Raw genomic sequence first — 16,281 nt, 5'->3', positions numbered from 1 at the left:
CATCAATGATATTTTGTTTACACCTACAAGAAATGTTTTAAGGGGCTGTTTCTTAAATCTTTTTCACATTAAAAAAAATGCCAACTTTCATACAGGCCAACTTCCAAATAATAAAAGTATAAAGCACAAATTATTTGAGCTAGTCTCAGAAGCTAGGGAAATATATATTTTGAGACATTATATCTACACTGACATCATCTGCCTTCTCATTATCATCAAATTTTCAGATTTAATAATCCACTGAATAGAATGCCAATCTCTAAAAAGAAAGGAGGAAGGGAGAGAAGAAAGAGAGGGGAAAATGGTGGAAGCACCACAGTAAAAAAATAAGGAACAATCAGAAAAGAATATTTTTTAATTCTTAAATATAGATTAAATCTGTTATTATATCGGGCTAGCTTTTGTATAGAAAATTTGATTACATGATGATAATTTATTTTACTTTAAAATGCTATGAGTGATCTATTCATTCCTTTGTTCCACAAATAATGTTCAAGTGCCAATTATGTGCCAGGCATTATTCTAGGTTCTTGAGACATACCAGTGAACAAAACAAAGATCCCTGTCCTCAAAAAATTTGTATTCTAGTAGGGAGATACAACAATAGACACGATCAGTAAATAAATAATACGGTATATTAGAAGGTGATAAATGATATTAAAAAGAGAAAAGCAGGGGCGCCTGGGTGGCTCAGTCACTAAATGTCTGCCTTCGGCTCAGGTCATGATCCCAGGGTCCTGAGATCAAGCCCCGCATCGGGCTCCCTGCTCGGCGGGAAGTCTGCTTCTCTTTCTCCCTCTCCCACTCCCCCTGCTTGTGTTCCTTCTCTTGCTGTGTTTCTGTCAAAAAAATAAATAAAATCTTAAAAAAAGAGAGAGAGAGAGAGAAACAGTAGGTAGAAAGGCATGCTGGTGGGCGCCTGGGTGGCTCAGATGGTTAAGCGTCTGCCTTCGGCTCAGGTCATGATCCCAGGGTCCTGGGATCAAGTCCCGCATCGGGCTCCCTGCTCCTTGGGAGCCTGCTTCTCCCTCTGCCTCTCTCTCTCTCTGTCTCTCATGAATAAGTGAATAAAATCTTTAAAAAAAAAAAAAAAAAGGCATGCTGGTGGTGGTTGGTAGGGCTCACAATATTGAATATGGGCATCAGGGTGGTCCCCCTGGTGAGCTGACATTTGTGTAAAGAGGCGAGAGAGTGAGCCAAGCTGAGAGCTGGGGGAAGAGTGTCCCAGGGAGAGGGAAGGGCTGGAGCAAAAGTCCGAAGGAGCTGTTTGAGGATCAGTGAGGAGGCTGGAGTGCAGTCAAGGAGGGCAGGGTGTGAGGAGGTAAGATCCTGTAGCACTCTGTGGGACACCAGGTGGACTTACGTTCATATGGAGCCAAGCACGTGCTGATGCACAGCTCTGAACACTGACGTCTCATTTCTGTTCTAAAAGATCCCTCCAGTTGCTGGGTTGAGAGGGGACCACGGAGGAAGCAGGGAGACCTGTCAAAGGCTCCTGTGGCACAGGTCCATGGTTCCTCACTCATAATGCTAAAATCCAAAAGCTATTTCTGTAACTCAACCAAACTCTTTGGGAGCCAAATTAGCATAAATATTCCTATGTTTCACTGCAGAAACATTAATCTGTTTCAGTATACATATGTATCTAATTACTTTTCAAAACTCTGAAAAATTCTCTATCCCACAACTTATCTGGATAAAGGAATTTGGACCTGTCCTCCCGGGGAAGAAGGGCTTGGGTCAGGGAGGCAAGCACTGGAGATGGTGAGAGGCGCTCCCACTTGAGATAGAATTTGAAGGCTAACAGCATTTCCACACAGATTGAATCTGGGTATAAAAAGAGTAGTTTAAGAGGACTCCAAGATCTTTCTTTGGCCTTAGCAACTGGTAGGACAGAGGTGACATCTCCTGGGGTGGGAAAGGCTGTGGGCAGAATGTGTTTGGGCTGATAATCAGAAACAATTAGACATGTGGAGTCTGACAGATGTATTTCCATCTAACTAGAAAGGTTCAACAGGCAGATGGATATCCAAGAAAAGTTTGGGGAGAAGTCTGGGTTACAGATGTATCTGTGTTATAATTTTTTCCTTGATTTCCTTTTCCTTGATTTTCTTGATTTCCTAAAATATCTTTAGTCCTTCGTCAGGGGAACAATACATAACTACACACACACTCACACATTATAAAGAAAAGCTCTATTTCACAACCTCTTCCATTAAACAAATATACATCTTTCAATGTAAAGAAAAATATAACCAGAATATAGGGCTGTTTGAAGACTGCCCGGCAGTGGCTGTCGTTAACGTCACCTGAACATTTATGAAATGAGAGTTAAATTCTATTCTCAGACCTGTGGAGAAAAAGGATGGCTTAAGAAATTATTTTGCCAGAAGCGAAGAAAATATCAATGAAGAGAGAGTGTTGAACTAAAACATTGCTAAGTTTCCTTTCTGCTTTCACAGTGAATAACTACTAGCTGTTTGTCTTGAATTAAAAACTTAGAACTCTTCCCTTCCTCAGAAAATAGGGTATAATCACAAGACAGTAAATTAAGAAGTGTCTAAAATACCCTCATCCATGCTACCGTTAAGCAGTGCGATAGCTGAAGATGAACAAGAATGGAATCGGATTTGGGGCGGGCAGTGTCCAGAGGCAGCAACGCTGTCTGTGGCATGTGGCCACCTGGGCATCCAATCAAGGGAATTCTTTCCCAGGGCATGTCTTTAAGATCACACTCTCTCAGAATGAGTGCTCTCAAACATCGTTGGAACTCCATGTTTCCCCAATCTTGTCCTGCTAAATTCTGTTGGTGAACTTTAATGTTATACTTTTAATTCATATGTGCATTGATATAGAGAGGAATAATGGAAAGACACACACACACACACACACATATATATATATATATATATATATATATATATATATTTTTTTTTTAAGAGAGAAAGAGAGAACACCAGTGAGTGGGGAGGGGCACAGGGAGAGGGAGAGAGAATCCCAAGCAGACTCCATGCCCAGCATGGAGCCTGACCTGGGGCTCCATCTCACGACCCTCAGATCATGACCTGAGCCAAAATCAGGAGCTGGATGCTTAACCAACTGCACCACCCAGGCGTCCCAAAAACGACATACTTTTTAAAATGAGAAAATATTAGAAGACTCAGAAAGATGTTCATATCTATGTTAAAGTGTGTTTTTATATTAAGTCGCCAAGTTTTTATGACCCTACCTTAAGGCAACAGAATAAAAAAAGTACTATCTTTACTTAAGCACCCATGAATAAACATCCCACTATATGATCACAAAGAGATGAAAACAAAACAAAGCAGAGGAGTAAGAAAGAGACACTGCTGAGAGAGAACAAAGGAAAGGAAGGGAGGCAAAGAGGAGAAAGATTTAAAAAAAAAAATCATTTTCAGGGTGCCTGGGTGGTGCAGTCAGTTAAGTGTCTGCCTTCGGCTCAGGTCATGATCCCAGGGTCCTGGGATCCAGCCTCACATGGGGCTTCCTGCTCAGTGGAGAGCCTGCTTCTTCCCCCTCCCTCTGCCTGCCGCTCCCCCTGCTTGTGTTCACTCGCTCTGTCAAATAAATAAAATCTTTAAAAAAAATACATTTTCAAATAAAACATGTGAATGTAAAACATATTACTGGATCTACTATCAGATTCCTCTAAAAATTACGTTTATTGCCTAAAACATACACAATTACAACTATATCAGAATTAGAGAATTTCAATCTCTCTTTAAATGGACAAGGACCTAGAAGAGAAATTTGAGAGTCACATACAAGCAAAAAGAAACTTCTCTTAAAAATTCACAAATGTCAGTGTTCTTTTCGCCTGTTAAAAAAAGATTTGCACAGTATTCAATATAAAGAAGCAAAGTTTGGTTCTGTCAGGGAGCAGTGGGAAAAGGAAAAGAGGAGACAGGAGGAGTGAATGCAAAGGTGGCTAACAGCACGGTGACACATGACAAATACAGGGAGCATTTGCAAGTTGTAAAATTACACATTTTGGTCTGCTAACAAGGGAACAACCTCTTCATCCTTCAAAACTTGCTGCTTTACCTCTAGCCTCTATCTCTATGGGTGATACCATCCTTTACCCACTCACCCACTGAAAATCTGAGGTCTCTGATCTGATCTAGCTCAAGTCTTCTAGATCCAACCACCAGGGCACAGCAAGCACAAGGGACAGGTTTGCCGGAAGGTTACTGCATATGTGAGCCTGCTTCCTACCTCTGTGCCTTTGGTGTGCTGTTCCCATGAACTGTATAGTCCCTGTCTTTCCTCAAGCTCTTTGCCCCCGCCCGCCCCAATACTTCCTGCCTGGAGAGCTGATTAGGTGCTCTAATCTCTTTCGTTAACCCAGTATCCCAGTTATTTTCTGGGCAACTATCTTTCCCACCAGATTATACCTTATCTGTTTTATCTTTGTAAATCCAATGCCTCATACAGGGCCTGGAATTCTAAAACACACTCAAAATTGTTTACTGATTAAATTTAGTTAAATTAGATTAAAAGTTAAATGGGATGTGATATAGTTAGGTTTCCCATCTCTGAGGGTTTTTGACTAAATCTAAGTATATTAGGAGAATTCCCACACTGGATAAGAAATGAGATCTACCATATGACTTTGTGATATTCCTTCCATTTCTACACACATTGTAATTTGCCCAGTTGACTGCCTTTTATACAGTTCTTTATAATATTTAACAATAAAGACATATGACTTATACTTTGTACAGCTAATTCTTTTTATGTTTCATTCTTATTCAAGGCATGGCCAATGATGGAAATGCCACTGTAAAGAGCTTATTAAAAACGTGCCAACACAAAAGACCCTGAGTAGCCAAAGCAATCCTGAGAAAGAAGAACAAAGCAAGAAGCATCATGCTTCCTGATTTCAAGCTATATTATAAAGCTATAGTCATCAAAACAGTATGATATTCACATAAAAACAGATGCACAGACCAATGGAACAAAATCGATAGTGCAGGAGTAAACCCAAGCATGTTTGACATGGGAGCCATGAATACTCAATGGCGAAAAGACAGTCTTTTCAATAAATGGTTCTAGGAAAATTGGATATTCACATGCGAAAGAATGAAAGTAGACCCTTATCTTATATAACATAAACATATTAACTCAAAATTGATTAAAGACTTGACCATAAGACCTGAAACCACGAAACTCCTAGAAGAAAATATAGGAAAAAACTCCTTGACATGGGACTTGGCAATGAATTTTTGGATATGATACCTAAAGCATAAGCAATAAAATAAAAAAGAAAAAAAAAAAACCAAGTGGGACTGCAACAAACAAAAAGGCTTCTGCATGGCAAAAGAAACCATCAACAAAACGAAAAGACAGCCTATGGAATGGAGAAAAATATTTGAAAACAATACATCTGATATGGGGCTAATATCTAAAATACACAGGGAACTCATAAACTCAATAGCAAAAAACCCCAACCAATCTGATTAAAAATGGGCAGGCGATCTGAATAGATAGCTTTCCAAAGAGGACACACAGAAGGGCAACAGACACATGAAGAGAGGCTCAACATCACTAATTGCGAGGGAAATAAAGCCACAATGAGATAGCACTCTGTGCCTGCTAGAATGGCCATCAACAAAAAGACAAGAGATAGGGCGCCTGGGTGGCTCAGTTGGTTGGGCGACTGCCTTCGGCTCAGGTCATGATCCTGGAGTCACGGGATCGAGTCCCGCATCGGGCTCCCTGCTCAGCGGGGAGTCTGCTTCTCCCTCTGACCCTCCTCCCTCTCATGTGCTCTCTCTCACTCTCTCTCTCAAATAAATAAATAAAATCTTAAAAAAAAAAAAAAGACAAGAGATAACAAATACTGGCAAGGAGGTGGAAAAAAGAGAACCCTTGTCCATGGTCAGTAGGAATGTAAATTAGTGCAGCCACCATGGAAAACAGTATGGAGGTTCCTCAAAAAATTAAAACTAGAACTGCCACATGATCCAGCAATTCCACTTTTGGATATTTATCCAAAGAAAATGAAAATATTATGTCAAAGAGACATCTCCACTCCCATGGTCACTGCAGCATTATTTACAATAGCCATGACATGGAAACAACCTAAGCGTCCTTCAATGGATAAGTAAATAAAGAAGGTGTGGTACGAATACACAATGGGATATATACATAATTCAGCCTTTAAATAAATGAGAAAATACTGCCATCTGAGATAGTCTGGATACACCTGAGGCATTATGCTAAGTGAAATGTCAGACAGAGAAAGACAAATACTGTATGATCTCACATACTATATGTAAAATCTTAAAAAAATAAAACCTTACAGAAAATGGTCAGATTTGTGATTACCAAAAGTGGTGGTGGGGGGGGGTGGAGAACAGGAGGAAAGTAGTCAAAAGGTACAAAACTCCAGTTATAAGATCAATATGTACTAGGGATATAATGTACAATGTTATGACTACAGTTGACACTACTGTAGGACTTATATGAAAGTTGTTATGAGAGTAGATCCAAAGACTTCTCATCACAGAAAAATTTTGTTCCTGTTTCTTTTGTACCTATATGAGATGATGGATGTTAACTAAACTTATTATGGTCAATACTTCATGATACATGTAAGTCAAATCATTATGCTATAGTCCCTAAACTTATATGGTGCTGTATATCAATTATATCTCAACACAACTAGAAAAAAAACTCCAAAATACGTGCTAACATTTCTATGACTTACTGAACACGTCTCCTCTGGGTTTCTGAGGATCTGTGTGTATCCTGTTGTCAACTGTAATCCATCTTGGAGAGGTAGTGGCAATGGGTGTTGCAGGGGTCAATCTGGTGCTTGGGCTTTCTGGGCTTGTTGTGGGTGGAGATGTTCCGAGTTCTGTGAACGGGGGTGGCGTCAGCTCTGCCGTTGGCCTTGGTGCAGGTCTTGTTGTTGGCTTAGAAGTGGGCCTGTTCGTAATAACAGGAGGGATATATGGTGTCTTCAGAGGCCACCTAGTACTTCCAACATCAGGAATCCAGTTACTGTGTCCTCCATCACCCTTTGAAATGGTACCATTACCCTTTGGTACATGAATTGGACCTGAAGGTTCAATCATGACTTTTGGAATATCTGAAAGAGTCAAAAGATTTAAATTAGTGTGTCTCTCTAAAAGTTCGGTTGTGGAATCAAATTGTGAAAACACATTAGAATATCTCATGATAACTAGGCTTACTTTTCACATTTAGAATATTCCCCTACTGTAAGTCATGCTGTTTTCCAAATAATAACTATGTGTGGATATGTATATGATATACAGATATATATTCATACACGTACATATTCATCCTGTAGATATATGCAAAAATTATACTGGTATTTCTGTAATGGATATGTATTATTTGCAACACAAAGAATTTCAAGTATTTGTAAAATGGAAATAAACAACAATCCTTGAGATTTTTAAAATGCAGAAACATTCTAAGTTTTTTAAAATATGAGAAATATTTGTTCAGAATCTATGTTAAGTGTCCCTAGGGCACACATATACTATAAAATCATGTTTTGAATAATCCTTTTCTCTTCGATACTCTATGTAAATTCAACTCATGCAAAATATGTTAAGTGTTCCGTATATTTTTTTAAGATTTTATTTATTTATTTGAGAGAGTAAGAGAGCACGAGCGGGAGGGGCAAAGGGAGAGGGAGAGAGAATCCCAAGTAAACTCTGCGCTAAGTGTGGAGCCAGACACTGGGCTCGATCTCACGACCCCAAGATCATGACCTGAATGGAAACCAAGAGTTGGACACTTAGCTGACTATGCCACCCAGGCGCCCTAAATGTTCTGTATATTTTTGAAGTTTGTTTGCATTCCCCCTTACTAATTTATACGACTGCTTAAAAAAACTTCCGAGGTCACCGTGATTATCTGTGGAATCTTTTTCGGTGATTATCGTCACCAAAAGGAATTAATATTTACTCTTCCTGGAACAGTATACTCTAGGCCTGGAGTATGACTACATGATCCTTCAAAAATCCTTTAACTCCCATGGTTTTAAGGCTCATTGTTTTCAGTAAATATTTTACTCCAAAGCTTTAAAAATTATCTACTGTCATATGAAATGTATGCTAAATTATGGCCTTTAATTTGTAAAACTTTCATCTTGGAGGTTATTTTTTTCATGTTTATCTACTAACATAGCCATATTCCAAACAGCTTGTAAGGATTTAAAAAGCAAAACTGTCCTAAATTTAGAGAAAAGAAATATCGGAATGATTTTTTAATAGTAGAATTAGAAGACATAAAACAGAGGAACAAAAAATAAGGTATATATTCAGATTTTCCACCTGTCATAATGTAATGCTAATGACAAACATTTACTTCTGATTTTAACAAAATCAAATTCTCAGGGAGAGCTCCATCATTTCTTGCCAGCCAAAGGTAAGCTATTGAGACATTTTAGCAAAGGAATTAAACACTCTTAAGATTAGAATGCATTACTGAGTCTTTAACTTTTTTAAAATACCTGAACAAGTGATTTGCCTGTTTGCAGAAAATACAGACTAACGTAATTAGCTATAAAAAGTATGCTTTTTGGATAATTAATCCTGTTCTTCATCTTTCCCAGTAATGCCCTTCATGGTAAGCCTGTATTTCCTGCTAGAATTCAGAGCCGGGAGATAAGCATTACTCACACACACAATTCAGTCCATCACCCTCGTATCCATCTCTACATTGACACTTGTAGGACCCGTGTACGTTGTAACATCGAGCAAAGCGGCTGCAATGATACTGACCAAGGGAGCATTCATCTATATCTGCATTGCGAAGTAGGAAAAGAAGAAGTTTATTTGGGAGAGAAGTATGAAGACATCAAAAATATATAGTTTCAAAACAAAAAAAAAATTTTTTTTTTGGAAGTTCCACGTAAAACCAGCAGATAAACGGAAGAAACAAAGTACACGTGCATCCAGAACCACCAGATGGTTGCACAGCGCTTCTGTTTAATGTGATGCCAGCACCGTCCCCGGCCGCTGATTTCCCAGTCGCCACCACAGGTAGGAGGGCTTCCTGCGTCCCAGGAAGAAGCAACACAAAGTGATGGTTGAGGCTCATTACCGTGACACTGGTATTTGCCTCCAATGTACATGAGGTCGAAGCCTTTCTGACACTTGCAGATGTAACTCCCAAAAGTGTTGACACACTGCCTAAATCGAGGGCAGGAGGCGCTTCCAGTAGCACATTCATCGACATCTAGAAACATAAATCAATTGCGACTTAGAAAGAGCAACATCATGTTCAGAGGGAATGGGTTTTGTTCGCAAATGGCTGCCTGGCACTGGGCGGCTCATCATAAGTGTCATCCAGCTGGTAGCCCCGACAGGCTAGATAAATTCCACATCTCCAAATTTCACCGCATCCTCCTAACCAGAGCCATCCTGTTCCTGCACCATCTCTGCACAGACTGCACCTGCATCCACTAGTTGTTCCGAATGGAAACATGAGGCATCCTTACAACCCTATTTCCTATAACGCAAAATCATCAAGCCCAGTTAATCAGGCCTAGTCTTCTTTTCACCCACTGCCACTACCCAAGCTACCATCTTCCAGGTTAGACTGTGACAAGAACCTCCAAACCGGTCTCTTCCCCGCCAGTCTTACCCCTCCAGAGCATTCCCACTCAACTGTCAAAATGCTCTACTGCAACCCAAGATTGGAATATTAAAACTCAACTGTTCTGCTTGCTTTTTAAGTTAAATCCTCATTCCTCAATGTGTGTGAACACCCTGCCCTAACTATGTAATCCTTACGTACCTCCCCGGTTATGTGTCAAGCCCCCACCCCTCATACTCAGTCTGCACGGAAGCCACATTGGCCTGCTTTCTTTCAAAACCCCACACTGGCCAGCCACTGCCCTCTCTCACTGAGGTGCCTACCCTGTTTGCACCTGCTTGGTGATTCTTCACACGGCCAGTGGTCCAGGTCTTACTGAAGGGTTTTCCTTGACCGTTACTTTCTAAAATAAACCCTCTGTGTTTTCCTCTTAGTACCTCATATTAACTTTTAGTATTGTTTGTAATTTTATTAGATATTTGTTTCTTTTCTGTCTTCCCCATTAGAATATCAGTTTTGTGAGGATCAAAATCACATCTGCTTTGTCCACTACGGTATATCCTAGCAGTTGGCACAGTGCCTGAAATATAGAAAGTATTAAATCAGTGTCTCTTGAATCACTGACTACCTCTAGTTCTTGAGTAGGTACTACATGCTAGGTACTCTGCTCAGCTCTTTGCATACATAATCCCATTCAATCCTTACAATGGTTCTAGGTGGTATTACTCCTATTTAAAAAAAAATATTTTATTTATTTGACAGAGAAAGTGAGACAGCACAAGCAGGGGGAGCAGCAGAGAGAGAGGGAGAAGCAGGCTCAGCAGGAGTCCTATGTGGGGCTCGATCCCAGGAGCCTGGGATCATGACCTGAGTGGAAGGCAGATGCTTAACCGACTAAGCCACCCAGGTGCCCCACATTACTTCCATTTTTAAAAGATGAAGAGACTCAAGCTCAAAGAAAGGAAGTCTCTTGCTTAAGGTTACATATCAAGCACATGGCAGCACTAGGTTTGAGATCAAAGCCCAGATTTAACCACAAACCTATACTGTCTTAGCTAAATTACAGGAAAACAAATCTAACTTTTAGTGCAGCATGTACAATCTAACCCTGCCTACCTATTCAGCTTCATCATTCATTGCTTCTTAACATTCTAGAAATACTGTACTCTTTTAAACTTCAGAGCCTTTGCACATATGATTTCCTCTGCCCAAAACTTCCACCTGTCCCTCATTTTTAGAGAAACAAGACTTCCATTATCCATTGACAGAGAGAGGTCCTCTCCTTGAGGCATGTGCTATCTTGTAAGGATAGCCAACTGCTTGATGAAGGCAACTGCCTCTTCCCCGTACTGCCATCACCTTTCACTTTCTCCTTTTATCCTGTGGGGGCTTCTGACAGAGATGCTTGATTTTACAACTCACCCACACAGGTCCTCCCATCGGGAGCCAGCTGTAGGCCAGGAGAGGGGCACTGGCACCGTATCTGTCCTTTGACAACATCACAGCCATACTGACAGTTGGCCATGGAGCACGTCAGGGCACCTGGAAAGAGTGTGACTGGCTGACTCAGAAAGGCAGAGGACAAATTCTGTAACCAAAATAACGCGGGTTTTTTTTTTTTTTTTTTACTTGACACTGAATCAACAACGAAGACAAAAAGCCCTCAATTATCCAACAGTCGCTATTCCTCATCTGAGGAAGATCTTTAATGCATTTAAAAAATGAAAAGACAAATCTATCTCACATAGATTATCTGGAAATTTTTCCAGTGGCCAAGGAAAGTGGACAATTGAGGTAATTTTCTAGATTATTCATGCTAAATGCTGATCTTCACTAAAACATCCAATTAATTTTCTCAATCTCCCACTAAATTTTTCTAGGGACAGATTTCCTACTGGGTCGTACAATGTTAGAGGATTCTAACATCACTACTACATGGTCTTAAACATGAATTCACTTAATTCTAAAGATTCCAAGTTAAATATGCAATGCTAAATAAGATTAACTGAAACTTATTAATAAAATACAACCCAGTTAGAGAGAGATAACTGATAATTAACTAATTGATAACTAACTTAACAGATAACTCAGTAAAAATAACAATCAAGTCCTCAATTGTCAGAGATCATAGAAACACAAACTCAATTCAACGTTCAGCCCACAGAAAATTTCAGGGGATTGTCCATCTTATAAACACATCCAAATGATAGTAGAAAAACATGATACATCTCTTTCTCACAAAGACACATGAAATCTAATGTTATTGGAATCATTTGATGTAGATTTTTTTTTTTGGAAAGTGTTATCTTAGTCTTTAGACTATTAGAAAGAACTGTAAAAGTGAAGTGAGAAGGTACTTATGAATGGTTTATGCTCAGTCAACAGACTTGATGGATTCGTTACCAGCTAACGGTTTATAGTGTCCATGCTTGTGAACAGCAACACAGTCCTCACATAGGCACTAAAGTTCTTTTTCTAGCTAGAACAGTTCTTTGCCCAGATAGAAGACAGGCAAAAGCGTGTTGGGAAAAACACTAGAAAATACATTTAGTTTTACGATTCTTAAATACCACTTCCAAATCCATTTAACGCTGGCGCCCATGGTAAAATAATGCTAGACATGTCAAATGGGCAACTTTTATTTTGGTTTTCCATTCCAGAGGCACACATATAAATACATGCTCACATCCTGGTTAGGAGGGCCTGGGAGGCTATTTTCATATACCCTATCAGCACGTGAGATCAAGCCAGAGCACTTATAAAACAGTTAAGATTCTCGACATACTTGAGCAGGACCCATCTGGCATGAGCATATATCCGTTGAGACAGTAGCACTTGTAGCTGCCGTAAGTGTTCATGCACCTGTGCTTGCAAGGCCGCGGCTTCAGGCCACACTCATTTAGATCTGAAAAGAACGGGGGTCGACGCAGAAAAATGAGAAAGCCTCAACACTAATATAAAACCATTCAAAATACCTCTCTTTATTGAAGAATGAACAAGAAAAGCAGGACAAGCTGTAGCAACCAGCTCTTATTAACATAAGAGAGAAAGCCTGTTTATACCATCTGAATTTCTATGCTGGTTACACGAGGGGTGTGAAGACCAAATGCTTCATAACAATGAGAGGGCTGTGTGAATTTTTGGAGCTTAGATTACGTAGTACCTGTGGTCTCTGTCCACAAAGGACGGCTGGAAAAATTCTCACAGACACATGCCTATCATCGCGACCATCTTCCTCATGGATAGAGGTGCCCTGCCATCTACCTAACTGACTCCAACCTCTTCCAAATAGCTGAGTTTACTATTAGCTTCACTCCTGACTATGGGATCTTTCCCTTTCCATTTCCTTCTGCCTCTGTTTTAAAAAGATACTCTGTGAGCCTATCTTAGTTTAGAGGAAGTATTTTAAAACATTCAACTGCTTCGACCTTTCCAAAGGAAAGCTCTATTTTCAGAGCGTAAGAGCTACATGAATTAGAGTGATCACTATTATGGTTTCTCTCATTCAATTTTATAGATTCTATACTGATCTCAAAGAAGAAATTTCAGCTTCCTGCTTTACTGATGTATTCAAGTCACAAAATAAACCACCTCAAAACCTACTCTCCAACATATTTTCATTCATTTGGCAGTTAAGGCATATGGAAATACTAAGGGATGACACATAATGGACTACTATTATGTATTTTGGGTTTGTTGGTTTAAATACCAACATAAACTAATTAACTCCACATAAGAATTTTCTAACCCAAGTTGAATACTGCTTCAAGCGAACATAAAACTCATAATGGCAAACACTAAAATAGTAATGCCCAAAATACAGACTTCATTAAAAAGAAATATGACTACATGTTTATTTTGTCTGGAACTGCCAGCGTAAGCACCTGATTAGATAAATTATCTATTAGTCCATGTCACCAAATCAGATATATATCTAGTGGCAAAGGTGTTTTCATCTAATCAAATTTAAATCTGACCTGCTCACTTACTGGAAATCTACATATTTCACTTAATTAAACCACCAAATTACACTGTTTTAAAACCACCTAATAATTATTACGTTTATAAATGTTTTCATATTTTACTGACTTTCTAACTTGGGTCTTTTTTCTAACCTTAACACAACAGTGAGCAGGTCCCCAGCTGGGCGAAGCCTAGGAAGGTTAACTAAGTAAATTAGGTACCTTCATCATCTCCTTTGCTTTTTTCAATTTTCTACTTTTTTGTCTCATGGCCAGTCATAGGCATTCAAAACAGAATTAACATTTTAAAATATATTTTTAAAAAATTTTCTCAAAGAAAGTGCCTTGCAGATTATAGTATCAACACAAATTTGACTTCTCTGTTAAATGAAGTAAAAATTTTAAATCAAGGGAGAAAGAAATTCACTCTACCTCTCATATTCTTCTACCCTGTTATCTCAATATTGACTGAAAATCAGAGTCAGGGAATCTTTTCTCATGTTCTAAGAGAAGTCAATTATCATTCCTAATATACCCAAAGATCCCTGCAGATACACACCTGGCTTTGGTAAGTCCCTGACTGATATTAAATGGTATTAAAATCTGAGCAAATTATTAGAAAAAGGCTTTGTTTTTAATATTTTTTGCACTAAGCAAATATAAAACAGAACAGTACAACAAAGCCATTGAGTAAGACTAAATTTTGTATCTCAAGGGAAGGATATTGATGGATAGAAAAATGTGTCAATTAAGAAACCTTAGGCTAGGCTTATAAAAGATTTTATTTATTTATTTGACAGAGAGAGAGACACAACAGCGAGAGAGGGAACACAAGCAGGGGGAGTGGGAGAGGGAGAAGCAGGCTTCCCACGGAGCAGAGAGCCTGATGCGGGACTCGATCCCAGGACCCTAGGATCATGACCTGAGCCAAAGGCAGACGCTTAATGACTGAGACGCCCAGGCTAGGCTTATTTTTAGAGCCACAGAAGCGTTTGTGGGTTCCTGACAAACTGGCCAGAGGTTTATAGCTCTAAGCAGCTTATATGTAAGGGATACTTATGCTGATGGAAATTTCTTTATTCACCCTGTCCATGAACCTAAAGCTGAAGCCAAGCTGAGGCAGCTCTAATCTTGACCAATAAAGAACCCCTCAAGATTGCTAGGAGAAGAGTTTTCATGATCCAGACTGGGGCTGCTGGTGGTCTTCAGTCCAGATTTATTCTTTCCTTCCCATGAGAAAAAGCACTTTGGGGTTAAGAATCATGAAACTGAAAGGAAGTGAAAAACAATGTCGTAATTCAAAAACAAACAAATAAAAACAACTCCCCACCTGGGAATCACTCTATGAAATATTATGGAAGAAGAAATAAACATGCAACCTTCGATGGGTAAATGTAGAGACATTTGTTGGCTATATTACTAATTTGACACATGAATATCCAAAGACATTGACAGCCATTTGAGAAAGCCATACTCTAACAGCTGGTGACGGGGTGGCTGATATTCCCGGACAGTTGGCTGGTGTTGAGGTCTCCAGGGATTACCATTACTACCCATCTGCTACAGGCAAACGTGTCCTAAAAACTCCACACTAACCCTTACAAAAACCACTGCAGAAATTATGAAATAGAATTCCACAATAATCCATGTTATCAATTTTTACCAAATATCAAACTTCTGCTAAAGCAGGGAGCTTCAAAATACTGAAAGCATCTGGTGTCACAGTGATAAACTTCTTTTTGTCAATTTTCTTCAGGGCTTCTAGTCTATTATTATCATAACTTTGTTTTCTTATTGACCTAATGCCTTATAAAATTGAGTTAATATGTACTGCTTCCAAAATCTCATAGACTACTGACCTAGTAATGCTTGTGTTACTATCAAGTCTGAAGTTCAAAAACACTTCCAATTTATAGTAAATTCTCCTATGCTAATAAACAGAACAATACAAAGAACAAGCTCCTTGATCACACTTTCTCAAATCAATCTTAAAAGCTGATAAAAAGAACCTAGGGAAGAAAACCTTAGTGTATTTACTTAAATTCACTTCAATCTTGCTCTTTCTCTAGAAGTTTATAACATAAATTATAAGGAAAATCTGTAATAAAAAACAATGAATTCTGTCATGTGCCTATCTTATCACATCAAAAGACATCACTTTACAATTAAACCACTTACATTTCAAATGCTTTAATTACGAAGTATACATTCTTAAAGAACATTTATTACAATGAGGAGTATATTTAAGCAAGTTGTTGGATTCAGGAGCTTGGGGAGGTGGGATGGAGGGTTGGGGGTGGGGGGGTAAGAAGAGAGCTAGTCCAGAACAAAAATGCAAGCTGCACAGCATTATAATTACGTTTTAGGAAAAAAAGAATCAGAAATTTTATTAGCATGCAGACACTGAAAAGTAGCTTGAAAAAATCTAGAATAGACGCATTGAATAAGACAACCCAATGGATTTTTAAGGAAAATAATCTTTCATTCATTTAATGCATTTGGACTTCTTTTCTTCTTTGACCCTTAAACTGGGCAGTGTCTCAGAAGTTTAACCTTTCACATTTTACAGGACTAACGCGGAGGTCACAGGCAGACAGATGTCAGTATGTCAAGTGCCATAACTTTTATTCTTTAAATTATCACTGTTGAAATTAATCCTATTGCCCTAATTCTTTATGCAGAAGATACGCAAGTGCATTATGTTCTCCATCAGCAGGGA

General features: G+C 39.0%; 1 protein-coding gene across 9 annotated transcripts in view; it reads right to left on the bottom strand.

Moving 5' to 3' along the window:
- NPNT (nephronectin) overlaps window positions 1–16,281 on the bottom strand; it is a 78,825-nt gene that overhangs the window by 24,350 nt on the left and 38,194 nt on the right. For 7 of the 9 annotated variants that reach the window (XM_027598198.1, XM_027598200.1, XM_027598199.1 and 4 more), the window contains 5 exons: window positions 12,386–12,505; window positions 11,023–11,142; window positions 9,106–9,240; window positions 8,682–8,804; window positions 6,734–7,117 (listed from right to left, as the gene is read on the bottom strand). In XM_027598198.1, the coding sequence (XP_027453999.1) occupies window positions 6,734–7,117; window positions 8,682–8,804; window positions 9,106–9,240; window positions 11,023–11,142; window positions 12,386–12,505 (882 nt within the window). The remainder of the gene's footprint in view (window positions 1–6,733; window positions 7,118–8,681; window positions 8,805–9,105; window positions 9,241–11,022; window positions 11,143–12,385; window positions 12,506–16,281) is intronic. The other 2 variants (XM_027598205.1, XM_027598206.1) reach the window with 1 other exon arrangement.

The sequence above is a fragment of the Zalophus californianus genome, chromosome 2 (assembly GCF_009762305.2).
Source record: "Zalophus californianus isolate mZalCal1 chromosome 2, mZalCal1.pri.v2, whole genome shotgun sequence".
NCBI classification, from domain to species: Eukaryota; Metazoa; Chordata; class Mammalia; order Carnivora; family Otariidae; genus Zalophus; species Zalophus californianus.
This window is presented reverse-complemented; position numbering and strand designations above follow the sequence as displayed.